The 18,270-nt window shown below is 44.1% G+C and overlaps 3 protein-coding genes across 6 annotated transcripts; 2 read left to right on the top strand and 1 right to left on the bottom strand.

The window, feature by feature from the left end:
- Nucleotides 1–1,228: 1,228 nt before the first annotated feature.
- On the top strand, nucleotides 1,229–4,713 carry glrx2 (glutaredoxin 2). 2 transcript variants are annotated; one of them, XM_068725100.1, is made up of 4 exons: nucleotides 1,229–1,247; nucleotides 2,856–2,916; nucleotides 3,055–3,231; nucleotides 3,948–4,713. In XM_068725100.1, exons 2-4 carry the CDS (start codon nucleotides 2,857–2,859, stop codon nucleotides 4,125–4,127), a joined length of 417 nt encoding a protein of 138 aa, XP_068581201.1. In that variant the 5' UTR covers nucleotides 1,229–1,247; nucleotide 2,856; the 3' UTR covers nucleotides 4,128–4,713. The 2 variants fall into 2 exon arrangements, with proteins under 2 accessions (XP_068581201.1, XP_068581200.1); XM_068725099.1 differs by lacking the exon at nucleotides 1,229–1,247 and adding an exon at nucleotides 1,258–1,461.
- Nucleotides 4,714–5,002: 289 nt separating this feature from the next.
- Nucleotides 5,003–9,479, top strand: uchl5 (ubiquitin carboxyl-terminal hydrolase L5). The gene is made up of 11 exons (XM_068724957.1): nucleotides 5,003–5,203; nucleotides 5,655–5,718; nucleotides 5,808–5,913; nucleotides 6,098–6,223; nucleotides 6,780–6,841; nucleotides 7,210–7,340; nucleotides 7,439–7,502; nucleotides 7,643–7,745; nucleotides 8,459–8,572; nucleotides 8,740–8,838; nucleotides 9,116–9,479. Exons 1-11 carry the CDS (start codon nucleotides 5,128–5,130, stop codon nucleotides 9,158–9,160), a joined length of 990 nt encoding a protein of 329 aa, XP_068581058.1. The 5' UTR covers nucleotides 5,003–5,127; the 3' UTR covers nucleotides 9,161–9,479.
- Nucleotides 9,480–13,066: 3,587 nt separating this feature from the next.
- Nucleotides 13,067–17,706, bottom strand: rgs2 (regulator of G protein signaling 2). Of its 3 annotated transcripts, none has more exons than XM_068724961.1 (6): nucleotides 17,615–17,706; nucleotides 15,033–15,425; nucleotides 14,849–14,938; nucleotides 14,373–14,434; nucleotides 13,998–14,164; nucleotides 13,067–13,891 (listed from the first exon to the last, which is right to left on the bottom strand). In XM_068724961.1, exons 2-6 carry the CDS (start codon nucleotides 15,125–15,127, stop codon nucleotides 13,703–13,705), a joined length of 603 nt encoding a protein of 200 aa, XP_068581062.1. In that variant the 5' UTR covers nucleotides 15,128–15,425; nucleotides 17,615–17,706; the 3' UTR covers nucleotides 13,067–13,702. The 3 variants fall into 3 exon arrangements, with proteins under 3 accessions (XP_068581062.1, XP_068581060.1, XP_068581059.1); XM_068724959.1 differs by lacking the exon at nucleotides 17,615–17,706 and adding an exon at nucleotides 15,801–17,317; XM_068724958.1 differs by lacking the exon at nucleotides 17,615–17,706 and having other exon boundaries at nucleotides 15,033–17,317.
- Nucleotides 17,707–18,270: the final 564 nt, after the last annotated feature.

Here is an 18,270-nt window from a genome sequence, read left to right as displayed (position 1 = left end):
CAAACATGATCAGCAAAACAGTAGTGAGTTCCTGTGCATTTTTTAAACTTGCATCAGGAGGAACATGAACAGCATCAACAAAAACAATTATGTGGGAAATATGGTTGACATTTTAACATAAAAAAATCGTGCATCCCATTTGACTACGTTTGAGCGCCTACAGTCGCATCATTGAGGTAAACACTGCCCCCTCTCGTCCCACCAGAGTACTGCACTCTGTCCTCTGGACATCACTGAGTCGAGAGGACGCTACCACCCTACTCCTAACCCTTACACTAACCCAAATCCAACCTTATCCTTACCCTAAAACCATGTCTTAAACACACACACACACACACACACACACACACACACACACACACAGCCGATTGGATGAAGATGATGGATGAAGCTGTCTCCCAAAAGGAAGCACGTTCCCTTTATGTGAGGGAAAAGGTTTTACACCTTTAAATCAAGCCAGGGAGGTGTTGAAGCTCCCTCCAGCCTGACTAAAATAACTGAGGTTGTAGAGATCAGTTGGACCAATCCTCCCTGTCTTTTATCACGTGCATCAATTCTGTGAGCAGGTATTTGAACCCTGACGTTATTCTCCCCTGGCTTTCACAACATTTCTGGATTTGTGTCGGGTATTATCCATTCCAGGGCAAAAACAGATGTCTCCGGTGGTGGAAATCCATTCTCAAATCGGGCAATTCTCGCTTGGCTTTGAAAAAAAAAAAAGCCAAGCGAGAATATGCATTTGAATTGCTTCACTTCGAATGCATATATATATATATATATATATATATATATATATATATGATATAATTCTTCTCATTACATACAAAGCCCTTCATACCTTTAGACCTCCTGCACAGACACACACAGATAGATAGATACTTTATTCATCCCCAGGGGGAAATTTGTCAATTTTATATATATATATATATAGTGTGTGTGTGTGTGTGTGTGTCTTTTAAGTATATAATAATATGTCCAATTCAACATACATTAACTGAATATGCCGTGTCATAACAATTATCACTTAAGTATATCTAATATTTAGCCAATAAAATCAGAGCCGGGCGAAATTGTTATATTTAACTTTTTAAAAATGTGTTTTTGATGAGATAGCGGCTGTTAATTTACAGAAAAAAACGCTCATCTTTAAATGATATCTTTAAAATAAAATACGTTTGTTTTGATGACGCTGGGGGCGTTTCCAAACTGCGGCTTTGCGTCACAACTGTTTCCGGTGGTCACGTAAGGTAGGCTTCTTCTGCCATAAACAGTGTGAATAAGGGGCAAAAGCAAGCGTACAGTAACAGCCAGGGGTGGAGTGTGATTGGAGGACTGTGTGTACACTAACCGCATGTTTCATCCAGGCCACCGACGCGATTATTTTTTAGCCATATTTTCATTTCTTTCCATGTTTGCGCGAGCAGGATGTCTTCCCAGGGTGGCGTGGAGCGGCTGCCGAAGGTCGTTGTGGCTAGCTTGACTAAAACGATAGCTGACGTTTAGCTAACTGTAGTTGTGTTAACTAACCTCACTGACGTTTAGCTAACTGTAGTTGTGTTAACTAACCTCACTGACGTTTAGCTGACTGTAGTTGTGTTAACTAACCTCACTGACGTTTAGCTAACTGTAGTTGTGTTAACTAACCTCACTGACGTTTAGCTGACTGTAGTTGTGTTAACTAACCTCACTGACGTTTAGCTGACTGTAGTTGTGTTAACTAACCTCACTGACGTTTAGCTGACTGTAGTTGTGTTAACTAACCTCACTGACGTTTAGCTGACTGTAGTTGTGTTAACTAACCTCACTGACGTTTAGCTGACTGTAGTTGTGTTAACTAACCTCACTGACGTTTAGCTGACTGTAGTTGTGTTAACTAACCTCACTGACGTTTAGCTGACTGTAGTTGTGTTAACTAACCTCACTGACGTTTAGCTCACTTTAGTTGTGTTAACTAACCTCACTGACGTTTAGCTCACTTTAGTTGTGTTAACTAACCTCACTGACGTTTAGCTGACTGTAGTTGTGTTAACTCTACAACTCTACGTTAACTCAAAGCTAACCCGCTCACTGCTGAGTGTTTAACCACGCTGAACAGACACGTTTCATAACAACCTCATAATATTTTAAATTTAACATATATTAAAGGGCCAAACGAAAATATCTTTAAACTTTTACAGTTCAATACGTTCCTCGGCATGCATGTCATCTATTACCAAGTATTACTTCATATATAAAGAAGTCAGCATTGATCGTTGGCATGCCTGTTGGTTGTCGACGTTAGCTAAAGCCATGCTAGCTCTGCTATCTTCCGCCTGTGGTAGTGGAAATGTTACATGTAGACTCAACTGAAACAAGTGTACTGGAGGCCGAATCAAGTGTAAACGCATGTCCAATGAGGTGGTCACGTTTCATCACGAGTTAGGACGTTATTCTCGTTCACGGTGGCGGGTAGTCTTGATATTGCTAGATTTGTAATGGGGTTTGGCAACAAGCATGTCAACATCCGATCTGAGTTAATTACCAGTGCCAGTGAAGAGCATGTGCTCTCCTAATCCGGGATTACCGAGCACACTAACCTGACTGCAGTTGTATGCCAGGCGTGGTTAGAACAGTCACGGTATCTACGACTAGATCAATGGAAATGGTTGTTTTCAGACCGGCAGTTCTCCTCCACATCATTGCGATGCTAATTATTAGCCTTCAGCTTGCCTCTGCCTGTGACATCTTCACGTTTCAGAGGTTACTACCCACCTCGGTAGAGTCGGTCCTTGTAGAGTATATCAGTCAGACTGACGTAGATTCACATGTTCACCAGAAATACTACACGCTCCAATTCTGTGACTTGTCTTTTTCAGAATGGGGAATTTTACATCGTCCCCGTCTCTGTCCAGCACATCCTGTGTACAGTATGTTAAGGTAAGTGGATGCTCTCAGGTCTCTCTTTAATTGGTTCCTTTCACCTTTGCTGAGCAACTCCTTTGAGGCCTGGTACCTGCAGCTCTGTGTTCTACTGATATTTAATTGAATCTTTTTTTTTTTTGCTTGCCCTTTCAGGAGATGGTGTCACAGAACTGTGTTGTGATATTTTCAAAGACCACGTGTCCTTATTGCAAAATGGCCAAGAACGTGTTCAGTGAAATCGGTGCGACCTACAAAGTGATCGAGCTGGACGAGCACGACGACGGGAGGAGAGTGCAGGAGGCCTTGGCTCAGATGACCGGCGCCAGAACGGTGAGAGCCTCCTGTTGGGATTTGGGTTACGTTGATTTGAAGTAACTTTGTAGCCTGTTATTTCAGCATCTATGTAAACAGGAATCAGAACACGCAGCGTGTTTGTTCTGGCAGCTCTGCATTCAAGTTACATCTAGATTACTTGATTAGAGACTCTGGTGGATTTTATCCTGACTCAAAACAGCTGAATCTGAGTCACGATAAAGAGCAGACAAAGCTGCATCTTTGTCCCGCTATAGTCTTTAATGATAGCAAATATATACAGTTAATAGCAATAACATTTTGATTGTATTGGGTTTGAAAGTTGCAATATGTAGATTGTTTTAAGATCAAAATAAGATTTAAGAAGAAACAAAAACTTAAATTTACGTGGGAGGAATGTATCAAAATCATGCAAGACTCCTTTATGCATTTGATTTTTGTCTTTTATTTTATTTCAGTGCTGACTCACTGTGTTCTTCCTCTTCTACCTCAATGGCTGTGGAAGTTGTTCATAAGTTAAAATATGCGCAGCTTATCTCTGATTCTATATTTCAAGGCATTTGAAACTGGGGATGTCCCGATCAAGTTTTTGTCCAGTCCGATACTTAAACTGACCTAAATGTTGATTACATTATGTGATGTCATTTCAACGTCTGACACATTAAAATAACGGACGTAGACGACCAAATCGGACCCGCCGTATTGTTCATTGTTGTTGTGATTTCTGTGTTCAGGTGCCGAGAGTCTTCATCAATGGACGCTGCATCGGGGGTGGCTCTGACACCAAGCAGCTCCATCAGCAGGGACGGCTGCTGCCCCTGATCCAGCAGTGTGCTCCCTGCTGCGCCAGCGGCTCCAGCGGCTCCAACGGCTCCAACGGCTCGGGCAGCGGGCAGTTCGCCTCGGCTAAATGACTAACCGTTCTCGTGGCGTTTTTCAATCCCGTATTTATTAAATGGTCGCTCGATCTCGCGCTACAAGTGGAACATTGCTTGAGCGTGTTATTTATTTGTCAAAGTGCATTTGACACTTGATGTTAGGCTACGTGTTCATGCAGGGATGTACAGTATTCTTATTAAAGTTGCCATCTGTTAAAGAAAACCTGTGGAGCTACTTCTCATCTGCATGGCTGCTTTATTGAACAATATCACGTTCATAAAAAGACATGATCTCTCTCTCAGCGTCGAGCATCACCAAACTGTGAACACCGTTGGGTTGTGAACTATTGACGGTTCATTTTTTTGTATGTCGTAACATTAAAAGAACTGAGCATATTTGTACGATTAGCACATTTTAATGTGCCGTTATTTGAACATTACACAATTCTGAGAAATGCTCATTTGTTTTTAATCGTTTGTTTACTGGCGTGTATGAATAAGTTAATAAATCTTGATGCTGGTCAGTGTTATGAATGTACAGATTAATGACCACTTGAAAATGTTTTCTTAATGCCAAGAATGTGTTTATTATAAAATATTAATAAACGTGAATGAATCTCCACCTCAGCCTCCCATTGCTTTGCGTTTTTTTACTAAGAGTACTGCATTTGTAATACCGCGTCGTCTTACGCGGGCGGGTATTGCGTCTAGTTCATAAGACAGCAATGTTCAGTACGTAATAGTTCATTCGTTTTTATTCTTCTCTTTGTAAATGTTGATACGTGTATTTTCTGAAAATGCTACTCGTTGCCAATATTTTTAAGTAACGTCAAATATATGCGTTACTCCCCAACGGTGTACGCCGTGCGATAAAACGCGCGCACCCCGCATTGCTCAACACCGCGACGGCGTCACGTTGAGGTCACTCCAGTCTGCTTCATTGAAATTAGCTTTGAGTAGCGGGCACTGCTAAGCTAGGATAATTAGCATCTCGTATATGCGCACCGTAGGGTTTGAATACGCGACACTGTAAACGATGGCCGGCAGCGCAGGAGAGTGGTGTCTGATGGAGAGCGACCCCGGCGTGTTCACGGAGCTGATCAAGGGTTTCGGTGAGCGGCTGGACGTTAGCTAGCTCTGCTCATTCAGGCAGCGCTAGCTAGCTAGCTTCTTTAAAGCTAACGGACACTTCTAAATTAGCTACTGTTGATTTCCTACGCTTTATAGTAATATGATACCATGCAGAATGAACCGAGATACTTGAGAGGCGATGTATTCTGAACAGCCACCATACACGCTGCATGTTGTAAACAGTTGCCTGTGATAATTGGGCAGCTATAGCTAACTCAATTAGACGAGCTAACTAGCCTAGCATTACTCAGCGTTCAAAACAACGGCGCGTGAAAACAAGTCCCTCGTGAATGACATTTGTTGTGGTTTGCTCCTGCAGACTACCGGCCGGTGGGAGCATCGGCTCACTTGGTTATAACGTTTGTGAATTGTGCCTAAACATTCGGTGTGAAAGTGTGAATCAATATGTGGTGCTTTACTCGTCCATGTCAGGTTGCAAAGGCGCCCAGGTCGAAGAAATCTGGAGCATGGAGCCAGAGAACTTTGACAACCTGAAGTATGTCAACAACCCGCAGCCTCGGCACGTTGCACCGCTCCCTCCTTCAGACGGACCCTTTTTATTAAAACGCATGTCTTCTGTTCCAGACCGGTCCACGGGTTGATCTTCCTATTCAAGTGGCAGCCGGGCGAGGAGCCAGCAGGGTCCATCGTCCAGGACTCGAGGCTGGACCAGATCTTCTTTGCTAAACAGGTAGAGTGATCTCTGTCGTTGCATGAATACTATTTTAATATTAGCAACACAGTGTTATTTTTGCAGCTCTGGTGTAAATAACTGCCAACTAACCTCACAATCATCACATGGTAACTGTTATGACAAGCTCTTTTGATGAACGTATTCTATCTGTGTGTGTGTGTGTGTGTGTGTGTGTTCTCAGGTCATTAACAACGCCTGTGCCACCCAGGCGATAGTCAGCGTTCTGCTCAACTGCTCCCACTCCGACATGCTGCTGGGAGACACGCTGACGGAGTTCAGAGAGTTTTCACAGAGTTTTGACGCCGCTGTACGTTCATGCTATTTTTCTCTTGAATCCAAAAAACCCCACAGTAAATATATACGTCTTTTTTTAACTCAAGCGATGCCAGTATTTGGCCTATACCTCAAATAATAAGTAGTAAATTATTCATGCATTCAACAGAAAATAAAGTGAACAGAGCTTTCCCTTTTGGAGCAGTGCTGTATTACACAACGCGCTGTTCTTCCCACTTCCACCTGCAACCCTGACAGTTTCATCCTCTTACCTTGACGACTTGTCTGTGGAAGAGATCCCGACTGAAGTGACTTTTGATGCTCAACTTCTCCTTTTGATGTGGAAAAGTTCCAAGTAGAGACACACTTTGTGTCGTTTTTATAAGTTTATAAATGGAAACAAGTTATTAAGCAGGAGTGGACTCACCGCTTAGAATAATCTGTGTATTTCTAGGCAAGATGTAGAAGCAACAAAATAGTAATTTCTTCAAATTGGTACCTTTTTTTTTAATATTATTGAAATAGAAAGTCATTGAGTCATCTGTAAGTTCTACACTCAGCGTTGTAATCCTGCACCTCCCGCTCCTCAGATGAAAGGTTTGGCTCTCAGCAACTCCGAAGTGATCCGACAAGTTCACAACAGCTTTGCCAGGTAAGCTCCCTCTCGTACCACATGGAGCCGGAGAGAGTCTGCTCCAGTGGCTTCGTGTTATTTTTAGCTCCTCTCTGGAGAAAGCGATCGGCCCGTTTGTTGCCAACACATCTGGCTGGGTCAGGCGCTGGTCACCCCGGAACCCTGTCAGTGCCGGTTCTCTTACGTAAGAAATAGAAAACACAAATATGTTAGTGTCGTCACGGCGACGACATTCTGTTCATGGCGTTGATTTATTGATTTGGAGTCACAGTTCCTAAATCCCCACGCGTCTGACAGACTAAACCGCTTCTACTAACTGTGTGTGTGATTCATGACGAGCGTCTTCCACGTCGACCTCACTGCTGTGCGTCGTCTCGTATTTACAGGCAGCAAATGTTTGAATTTGATGCAAAGTCGTCGGCGAAGGACGAGGACGCCTTCCACTTTGTGAGCTACGTCCCTGTGAACGGTCGACTATACGAGCTGGACGGACTCCGAGAGGGACCGATCGACCTGGGTAAGCAGAACACAAGACGTCCGTTATGTCTCCGTCATTGCTTTACGGCTTCAATAATACCGGCGGTATTATTTGTCCCCGTCTGTGTTTTTCACCAGGAACGTGCAACCAGGATGACTGGATCAGCGCGGTCCGCCCAGTGATCGAGAAGAGAATACAGAAGTGAACGTCTTTACATTGATTCCAGATGACTACTGTTGGCTTTTAATCAATCGCTTTCTTTTAAGACAATTAATACAGATAATGAAGACATTAGATATCTGTGTAATACTGGTTATTATTATTATTATCGTCCTCTTCAGGTACAGTGAAGGAGAGATCCGATTCAACCTCATGGCCATCGTGTCGGACAGAAAGATGATATACGAGAGGAAGATCGCAGAGCTCCAGACCCAGCTTACTGAGGTGAGACGTGACAGAATAGATAGAAGCTCCCATCTCCCTGTGAGGCTGCATGTGACATGCATCAGATTTCATAAGTCGCAGGACATCATCGTGTTCTGTCTTTTCTTCGGGACTCAACCCAGTATTCGTCCTCCACACACACACACACACACACACACACACACACACACACACACACACACACACACACACACACACACACACACACACACACACACACACACACACAGTGTGTATGATACCACTACTACGTTTTTAATAAAATCTAGTGCAATGATGCAATCTGTAACATTATGAAAAGAAGTATTCGGGACAAGGGAGTCCCGAATACAAGAAGCTCAAACTTCTTCTTTCACTGACCTGCTTTTGGTTGAAAGGTGTTGTCTTGTTACACCTGGTGCCACTCCCAGTGTCATTATTAGGTTTATTATTGTTGCCGAAAATGTGCTCTGTTGCACCTGTAACCAGCCACGCCAACGTCAAAGTACACGAACCACACCCTGACTGACCACACCCTGACTGATCCCATCCTGACTGACTGACCACACCCTGACTGACTGATCACACCCTGACTGACTGATCACACCCTGACCACACAGCAGCACGACTGCAGCAAAGTGAAGCATTCAACCACTGGAGGTCAGCAAACACAAGGTTTAACTTTATATTTTTATTTATATTTATATTTGAGTTTTGTCCCCTTGTGTTGGCAGGATGAACCGATGGACACGGACCAGAGCAGCACGTTTCTCAGCTCCATCCAGTCTGAGATTGCCAAGTACCAGCTCCTTATTGAAGAGGAGAATCAGAAGCTTAAAAGATATAAGGTGGGTAGACTACTACTACTACTACTACTACTACTACTACAACATGTGACGTTTACTGTGATATATGTAGAGGCTGTGTTCACAATGTGAGAGGGCTTTTTTTTTTTTAGTTTCAGTCCCGCCCAGTTTTTCTTCACTTGTGTGAACTTGTCTGTGTTTTCTCACAGATTGAAAACATTCGGAGAAAGCACAACTACCTTCCATTCATCATGGAGCTGCTGAAGACACTGGCAGAGTACCAACAGTTAATACCTTTGGTGGAGAAGGTATTTGCTTTTCTTCAACATCACTTGCCTTCTATCGCATGTCAGACTCAAGTATTCCTCTTGGTTCTTTCTAATGGGATGTCTCGTAGTGTGAAGGGACTCTCGTGGGTAAATAATAGCTTCAGCTTCAGTGTTTATTCTGACCACTAGAGGGCAAAAGTGAACGGCTCACAAGTTCATGAATAAGACATTGATGATTATCTAGTTTTTACAATTCTTTAGGTGTTTTAATCCACTACAGTGATTCAAATCAAATGTCTTTGTTTGCTCTCACCAGGCGAAGGAGAAGCAGAGCGCCAAAAAAGCCCAGGAGGCCAAGTGAACACCATCACCACACTTCCAATAGAGAAGCCTCTAATCACACACATCCAGAGCGACAGTCCCCCTTTCATCACCGAGCCACGTGCAGATGCCGTTCACCATCGGTCATATTCACGTTACGGACCGCGGACGGTCTGCAGCGCTTCCTCACCGCGGTGAACCATCCAGACATTAAGAAGTGCGCCGCAGGTGCAGCAGAGAGACCGGACGGCAGAACACTCTCCGTGTGTGTCCATCGGCTCCAATGCATGTAGAAGGAATGATGTGCTCAGATTATGTCCTGTCTTATTTTCATAATAAAATGTCTAGATGTTTGTGAATTTGTGTTTTCAGTTCTTAACTCATCTGCAGATTTATTTAGTTATTGTTTTCCTAAATGCTCCTCTCAGGTGAATCGTTCTACGATCAGAGTGGTGGAGCTTTGTCGCCACCTACTGGTAAAACAGAGGAAAAATATGACTTGCATTACATTACATTACAAAAAGCCATCTGCTGAACCTTTTGTTCTGTCCAGTCTTACTTTATAAGTTCATGTATTTGACAAAATTAATATCAAACGTTTTAAAAACAATCAAATCTGTGCTTTTGACCCGATGAGAGCACACCAACAAGCTGCCAAGTGCTTCATGAAGAAGCGACTGGAACAACGGCCGTGACTCGTGTGTCTTGGATGGCCTCCAGTAGAAGCCCGGTGATGTTTTGAATCTTCCTCTGCTCACTTACGGGTCCTTGAACACAACGTCCGTCTAGAGGCCTGCGTAGTCTGACGCGTCTGCAGTCTGGTGACCGAAGTAGAACGTGGTGCTTTTTCTATTTCTGGCTCCTCTGTTTACATACACACCTTAAGTACTTCTTGGATCTGGTCCCAGTAGTCTGTTGCCAAGATCCGTCATAGATAATGGAAACCTACAGGTTTTACTACCATCTGAGAGAGAGAACAGTATGTGTCTGTTGTATCAGGCCACATGGATGAGTAAACAATAAACATTCAGGGTCACCGTTCCAGTTCTGCAGGGTGTTCATGAATACCGTCACCGCCTCACTCTAAGTGCTGTCATCCAACATAGCAATTATCCTAATTGTCATTACGTCGCTGTGTTATCCTACAAAAGGATGTTATCTTTTATATTGGTCTGAGGTCACAAAACATGGAATGTATGTACTGGCACGCAGACGTGGATGCAAACGCTACAAAAAGAATCAAGTCTTAAAAATAGACAGATTGCTGCGCACCGGAATGTGCGCCGCTGGGGCCTGCTTTGAAGGTCGTGGGAAGTTTGTTTGTACAGTTCATTATCACGTACGGCGTCTCAAAGGGCCCGTAGAGGCAGCAGGTCCACACCACACAAGCACAAAGTCCTCACAAGATAACACAAAGGCAAATAATGCGTTTTTACAATGTCAGGAACGGAGCCCGAGATGGAATTGCTAGGGTTGTTTTTATTTAACAGTTCAAAACCCAAAAGTATTCAATTTTACAATGATCTGAGAACGAGCTGACTGCCAGACGTACAGTAAGTTTGAAAAAGACAAAACCAGAAATGAACAGGAAGGGAAAACTGTTCATATAAACACAGCCAAAGAGGGTTTATAACACGTTTATAACACAATTGAAGCGTCTTCACCTGTGAGGCTCCATGCGTTGCTCTCAGGCACCGCGGTGCTTTGAGCTAAACGCTAACATCACATGTTAAGCAGGTATAATAATAATTGCCACGGTCGACGCCGTCATGGTTTAGCATGTTAGCATGCTAACATATGCTAATTAGCACTGAACACAAAGCATTCTTGAATACCGTCACCGCCTCACTGTAAGTGCCGTCATCCAACATAGCAATCACCCTCATCATTGTCATTACGTCACTGTGTGATGATTTAGCATGTTAGCACGCTAATTAGCGCTGAACACAAAGTATTACAATTACCATCAGCTGATGGTAATTGTTGTGCAGGTATTGTAGTAGTAGTGACAACGTGACATTTCCATGTGATTGAGGCGCTATATGAAAAGCTGAGAGGTCACCAGAGTTAATGCAGTTTATTCTGAGGAGAATGTGGATTTAATGGCTATTCATGCAGCGGCTACTGAGACGTTTCACTTTAAACCACAAATGTCAAGCCCATGGTGGTGCTCGGGGAAAAGTCAGGGGATCACCGAGGTCAGTAGTCTTAATTCTTTGGGGATCACGACTCATCATGTCTGTGCAAAGTGTCATGGCGGTCCACGAGGTGGGCCCACAGATCGCCTGACGTGTAGTCGGTAGTATATTGGGATTATTATTGTTCCAAAATAACTCTTTATTAATCCGGTTACACACACATCCTGGCCAGTGTCAGTTTAGGATCACGAGTCCTTGAACCCGAAGGCCAGCAGAGCGTACGGTTCTGGAGAGCTGCCGGTGTAAAAGATGACCTATTGCGGGTCGACAGCGGGCCGCAGGTCCGAGGGGAGAGCCGGAGCCGTCGGCCCGTCAGGAGCAACGTCTCGGTGTCTGGGTTCACGGCCGGAAACGTCTTCTTTATCAGAGAGCAGACACGCGGCAGGCAGGCGAGGATTCACAGTGAGGAACTAAGCAGGAACTAAGCTGCGATGACGTGGCCCATCAGCTGCACAAAGAGGAATTAAATGTTCCCAAAAGATGAGGAATGTTGCTTTTGTTGTGCAACACGAAGATCCAGCACATTGTGTGTAAAAACATGTCAGCGTCAGTATGTGGATGTGTCTGACCTTCGTTAATCCAAACACCCAGAGAGCATGACGTTCACGTTAAACCACTTCAAGTGTTGGTATTCAAGATAAATGGAAAGCTTTGAGTTTCAGAAGAGTGCTTCACTTTAACAACAAACAAGAGATGTGAGGACGGAGCCACATGTTAGTCCTTTACAAGGAACTACACATCTTATATTTAATCAGTACTTGTGTTGTTAATGGATCAAATAACTAAGGACAGTGTGTCAGAAATTGTTCAGACCTCTTTGACTTTTTCACATTGTTATGTTGCAGCATTACGCTAAAGTAGATTAAGTAATTTCCCCCTCATCAATCCAGACTCCATCACATGATGACAAAGCCCACACAGGATGTCAGACACACAAAGGCACACACCTGTCGATATAAAGTCACCTGTTGATATAAGGTGTGGCGGCTGACACTGCATACCAGACAAACGACCGAGGCATGATGTCATAGGACCTGCTGCAGAGCTCAGAGGCACAGATCTTGGGAAGGTTAAAAAAAAAAGAAAGAAAAGAATCACTAGACTTTGCAAATCCCCTAATTCTGTCCCCAAGCTTATTTGTCATTGTTTTGGTCATTGTTTTGTCACTTTCACGGTTTTCATCAATGCCGTTTCCGGCGGCAGTTTTTCGCAAAACCGTTCTGATAAAACCCTCGTTGGAAAGCACAGTGGAGCATTTAGCGGTAATATTTGTTTCATTGTATCATTGGTGGAGAGCATGAAGTTAAAAAGAGAAGGAATATTGGACATAGGTTTGCCAGGTGACCTGGAAACATGACTCCAAATGAATGCTAATGTTGTTCCTCATCTGCTGGATGAACATGCTAGCCAAACCAACTGTAAAGGTAACTGTTTGCCAATTTCGTGTTTAGGCAAGGCAAGTTTATTAGTAGAGCACATTTCAACAGCAAGGCAATTCAAAGTGCTTCACATAAAAGCATTAAAAGCATCAAAAACATAAGCTGGTTTATGCTGCTGCCAAGTGGGCAAAACATCTGTTGATGCAGGTTTTAAGTAAATGACCATTTATCAGTAATGTAGACATGTGACCAGTGAAGTAGAAGAGATGTAACACTTTAAAAATACATGAAATAACTGTAATGACATACACTGTTCCCAAATGTCATCAAATGAAGAAGTTGATTTCAGAAATAAACGCAACAAAAGCATTTCAGAATTGAAGAAATCATATTTTATTTCTTGAGCAGTCCAGCTGCCTTCAATTCACATTCAACACATGCAATATTTACAACACATAGCGCTGTCACAGTGATGCCAAATACAATCTTTAGTGGACGTCGTGAATACATTTATAGAAGTTAGAATTGCACTTTTTGTGTAAACAGATCCAAGCAAATCCAGAAGAGCGACATGTCCGTCAGAACCAGGGTCCTGTGGATCGGACAGCTGTGCAAAGTCTTCACAGTGGAAGTGAGCGCAGAAGTACATTCTAACAGCACCGGCGGTGAGGCGGTTCAGTGTAAAGTGTTTGGACAGTCGTCTCAGCTCTGAATGCAGCCGCACTTCAACAGAATGTTCTTGTACGCATCATTCTAACAGCCTGGTACAAAGGAAGTGCCGGTAATGGTCCAGTGAGGAGAACGAAACAATCATCCCGTCAGGTCGAAACGCCTGGAGCAGCATGTCGCATCCTGACCATCAGCTCTCACACGGCTTCACTTTTGCATTATCCGCACTTGGCGTTATTGTTTATGCTGAGGAATGAACATCATCAGCGGAGCATTCACGCCGTCGCAGCGGTAAACAAAGGACTCCAGGAGCGAGTGTCCTAGTGTGACGAGGACTTAATGTGCTTGCCCTCTGACCCTGGCAGCAGCACACAGCTCTCTGTAGAGGTTGGAGTAGATGAATCTGGGGTAGGAGTTGTTCTCCATCAGGCTGTAGACCTTCCTCTGAGCTGCCAGGAAGCTGGTCACAGTGGGCTCATGGAGGCTCTGCACGATGGCATTTCTTGTGTGGAAATCCAGGTTTATCTGTGACCAAAGAAACCATGTTTAATAAAGAACATGTCGTGTGTTTGTACAACCTGAAGGACATATGTTTGTGATTGACAGGACATGCTATCATGGCAGCTGGTACCTCTTTGGGAGCTTCACTTTTAATGAACTCCTCGTAGATACTGTTGGCCTTGGACGCCAGCTCTTTGTGCGACGTGGTGTTCCTGAAATCCTCGCAGGCTGTCCAAAACTCAATGTTCTCTTCGCAGAACTCAGATTTCAGAAAGATGAAAAACACAGTTTTCCCGTCTGTGGGAGGAGGAAAGAGAAGAAGAAGAAGCGTTAAAGAAAAGGTGGGTGATATAAGCCGGGGGGCGTCGTTTGCTCATCGACGTAAGGTGAAGTAAGTGAAAAGCCATTTATTTTATTGAGGCCAATAAAGCGCCTTCATTTAGCCCACGGTTACGGCGTGACCTTTGAGGCCCTTTTATGTACTGGTGAGGTGAACGATGCTTACATTTATGAGCGAGCAGTTTGTCGAGTGACTGCGCCCACTGGTGCACGTCATCAGCCGACGGCCTGAGGGGAGAGGAGCACATCTTTAAACCCACGGAAACAATACTCACTCCTGAAAAAGGTCATTGTTCCATTGAATTAATTACGTTTCATTTGTAAACGTTACTATACAGTGCGTCAATGGGCGTTTCACTTAGAATGAAATAACTGATCTGAGACATAAAAACACAGTCATCTGGTTTCATTTAGTCTTAAAGCAATGATACAACATGCACAGTGCAACAAATACATTCAATAGAGTGGATAATGGGTAGGCTGTGCAAGGACACAATGCAGTCAAATAAAATCAAATGAGGTCAATTAGATTATATACAAAACTTAATTTAAAAAGTAATAATTTAATTACATATTTAAAACGTAATAAACATGAAGCACAAACAAGACGTTGTGCAGGATGGTGACGTATAAAAGCCTCACCTGTAAGATCGTTTTTTCATCAGATGAAATATCGACTGGGAAGTGTTGGACTTCAAGAACAATCCTATTCTGTTCCTCCAGTTCTTCCTCCTGGAAGAAAGAAATCACTCATTTTAGACAAGAGTAATTCTCACCATCCTAACCCACATCCTAACCCACTCCGTCGTTATTAACAGCCACTCACTTCATCCCCTTCCTCTCTGTGCTCAGCTCAGTGGGTGTCATGCAGTCAGTGAACGCCATGCTTTGGGATGACACACCAGCAGGATTCTCTCTCATGATTCAATCTCCTCTCCTTCTCCCTCTTGACTTCTCAGGAGACTTTATAGTTTCTCTCTCTCTCGCTCTCTCTCTCTCTCTCCATACACGATCCCGGAGCGGGACAGGCGAGGGGCGGGCCTCCACGTGATTGGCTCTCGCTGTGTAAACAGTGACTTGCCCCGGTGTGGCTCTCAGGGCCTGAGGCATTGGCAGGCTGTCACTGCGGTGGCGTTCCCTCCCTGACTGTCCTGCGGGCTTCCATTTTTAAGTGAGAGGTCAAGATGTGACGTACATTGAGGACGCGATGCCCTCATTCCTAAAATAAAGTGATGGCAGCGGTTAATGGAAATGATCTCAATTTCCGGTGTGTTTTTTCTTTGATCTTTTACATTTTTAAGAGCGTTTTGCAAAATTGCAGCAGCTCTGAAATGTGTCCCTTATCAATTCTCTAAGCATTCGATGCCTTCATTCTTTTTTACAAAGAACTACAGAAACACAGCGCCCACACACACACCCACACCCACACACACACACACCCACACACACACACACCCACAGCGTTCATCCGTGAACGAGCCTTTTCTGTTTCCGGGAGCTGTTGTCCGTCACATGTTGCCATCACGGATGTACAAGTGATTCATTGTTACTTGTACACATTACCAACAGTGTTCATATTCAATACATTACTCACAGCGGATGTGGACGTCATGACGGCGTGTTGAAATATATCCGGTTGGCCTAAAGATGATGATGCAATATCCTCTTGCCTCTATATGAGTGTTTGGGGAAATTGGTTGGAAAGTTAATATGTAGGTTAACCATCTTCAACAGCAGCTCAATAGCTGTGTTTCAGAGTGGAAGCTAACACCGTGACATGTTAATCAGTCAGTCAGCAATGCGTCCGTCGAGGAATTGACCATTTATAGCAAAGAGTTTTAGCCGACGGGTAGATTTGGTGGAAAAGAGCTTTTCTGTTTGAGGGGGCTCAACGGTCGCTGCTAGGAGAACTGATCCCCCGTCAACAAACACACGCATGAACATGAGATATTGTTATTAAAGTCAACAACACCAGAAGCTCCAACACCATAGGAGGAGGGTAGAGGGAGCGGCGTTCGCACGGGGGAATCAGCAGACAGGATATCAAGGTATGAATGTGACTCCGATTGTAAAGAACCAAACAGCTGATACTCATCAGCTGACGTAAGGGCAAGTTCAGCGCTCGGTCGGAAGCCTTCCAGTCGCCGACAGGCTGTCGACAGGTACTTTTACGTAACGGACACCTAAGAAATGTAACCGTCAACCAGCTTTTAAGTCCAATATTTACTCTGATTTTGGTTTGTTGTGTCTCTTAAGCTGCTCTTTGACTGGCGTGGCTTTAAGGGGCATAGCTAGTTCTAAAACTACAACTACCATCGTGCACCAGAGGACGCCACCCACTACCTAATACAGGTGTAGAGAGGTTTAACAATGCCCTGCTCCAAGAAGGAAAAGCGCTGAGAGGACTCATGTTGAAGAGCAGTTCGTCTGGCCCTTATAGGATCGCCACCTGACGTGGCAGATACACCCTCCAGCTTCACGACGGAACCGTCTGGGACTCAGGAAGACGTGCTGCGTACCAACAAGCCCGAAGAAGAGAAAAGGGACGCTAAGGTGTTCACTTAGGGTCAGAGAGAGAAAGAGTTTGAAAAGAGGAACTGTAGGACCTGACTACAGAGAACAGTTAGTTAGAAAACTACAACTACCAATGTTCATTTACAGGATTGATGTTGTTATTGTTGGTCAGGTTAACGTCCAGGACTCGAGAGCTGAAACATGTAACGTCCTCTCTTCAATATAACTGAGTAAACGGCACTACAGGTTGTAATCACTGTAGTTAAGACACTCATTCAGGTCACTGACTCTGTCTGCTCAGTCCTGTAGAAGTAATGGTCTCTGGGTTTAAGCTCTTTTGTTGTTGTTGTTGTTGTTGTTGTTGTTGTTGTTGCTAAAAACTGCTGCTGGAAATGGAATCGTTGCAGAACTCAATTTGCAGGCGAGAAACCAAAAAAAGGACTCCTGTCACTTTACACTTGATCTATTTCTAATATAGCTTTATATAATCTCTATAATGAATGCTGTGTTACTAGGACACATAACTAAAACCAATCTTTTGGCTCAAAGTGTTTGCAAACTAAATAAGCGGTTGACATTGATCAAAGCGCAGCTGATCAGTTTAGTAACTTAAACATGCGAGACGTCTGTCATGTGCTGCAGACCTGCGTTGATGAAGCCGAGTGTCAAATGAATCAAAATGTGTGATTGTTGAGCTGAGACCTGCACCGGTGTTCTTCATGACACACAATCTGTCTGCATGGTGATGGAACAAATACATACAGTCTTTGTTATGGTTTTTTATTTTAGCGTCCTTTCAGTAACACGTGAGATGAATGCATGCTAGTCGAGCGGTCTGCACATCAGCTGAACACTGAGAGTAATTTCCCGTCAGTCTCTGCTTGAGAATCTTACCTTGTAAGCACTGTGAAGTCCTTATTCCAGTAACAATATCGACATCACGTTCCCGAACCACTAACAGAGCATTTCCATTAAGGAACGGGACAAACGTATGTAAAGCACAATCACAATGTGTTCTCGGTTATCTGTGCCACAATGCAAGTGCGTCACCTGCTGCGTCGTGTTGTGATTATCAGCGGCCTCCCTCCCTCTCTCCCTCTCTCTGCAGGGTGAAAACACGGCGTTCACCCCGTGTGTTTATTATGGTGAGCAGACTGTGTGTAAGCAGCCGTCTGTTTACAAGTGGATGAAGAGCAGAGCCAAGTTTCCACTGAGGCACGAGGTCTGTCCAGAGCGCCTCACGCAGAAGGTGATTCCCAGCACCGAGTTGTGGATCAGAAAGCCCGGCTGCACTGTTAACTCCTCTGAACTCTCTGGGCTGTCAGCGCCACAGACAAGTGCCTAAAGTGAAAGGTGCACACAGGTCATGCATGTCAGGAGAGGTCACCGCCATGGAAGACAAGTCTGCAAAGGCAGGCAGGGAGGTAAACGAGCACAGCTACTGTGTGTGTATGTTACAGACTGGAGAAAATAACAATATGAACCACCAGGGCTGCTGCGTAGGCACTCGGTCCAAAACAATTAGGGGGTGAGATTACATTAAAGACAAG

This window comes from Cebidichthys violaceus, unplaced genomic scaffold (assembly GCF_023349555.1).
Source record: "Cebidichthys violaceus isolate CVI_PGR_0920_01 unplaced genomic scaffold, fCebVio1.0.p SCAF_33, whole genome shotgun sequence".
Lineage (NCBI taxonomy): Eukaryota > Metazoa > Chordata > Actinopteri > Perciformes > Stichaeidae > Cebidichthys > Cebidichthys violaceus.
The sequence above is the reverse complement of the archived record's forward strand: the minus strand, read 5'-3'. Positions and strand labels throughout refer to the sequence as shown.

Bases quoted from the DNA above. Each gene is read 5' to 3' on its own strand.
- glrx2 (XM_068725099.1), top strand. From the start codon at position 1,352: ATGTTTCATCCAGGCCACCGACGCGATTATTTTTTAGCCATATTTTCA. The intron at 2,917-3,054 runs GTAAGTGGATGC...TTGCCCTTTCAG, and splicing joins CCTGTGTACAGTATGTTAAG to GAGATGGTGTCACAGAACTG. The intron at 3,232-3,947 runs GTGAGAGCCTCC...TTCTGTGTTCAG, and splicing joins AGATGACCGGCGCCAGAACG to GTGCCGAGAGTCTTCATCAA.
- uchl5 (XM_068724957.1), top strand. From the start codon at position 5,128: ATGGCCGGCAGCGCAGGAGAGTGGTGTCTGATGGAGAGCGACCCCGGC. The intron at 5,914-6,097 runs GTAGAGTGATCT...GTGTGTTCTCAG, and splicing joins AGATCTTCTTTGCTAAACAG to GTCATTAACAACGCCTGTGC. The intron at 7,341-7,438 runs GTAAGCAGAACA...GTTTTTCACCAG, and splicing joins AGAGGGACCGATCGACCTGG to GAACGTGCAACCAGGATGAC.
- rgs2 (XM_068724961.1), bottom strand. From the start codon at position 15,127: ATGAGAGAGAATCCTGCTGGTGTGTCATCCCAAAGCATGGCGTTCACT. The intron at 14,435-14,848 runs GTGAGGCTTTTA...CTCTCCCCTCAG, and splicing joins ATGAAAAAACGATCTTACAG to GCCGTCGGCTGATGACGTGC. The intron at 13,892-13,997 runs GTACCAGCTGCC...CTTTGGTCACAG, and splicing joins AAAGTGAAGCTCCCAAAGAG to ATAAACCTGGATTTCCACAC.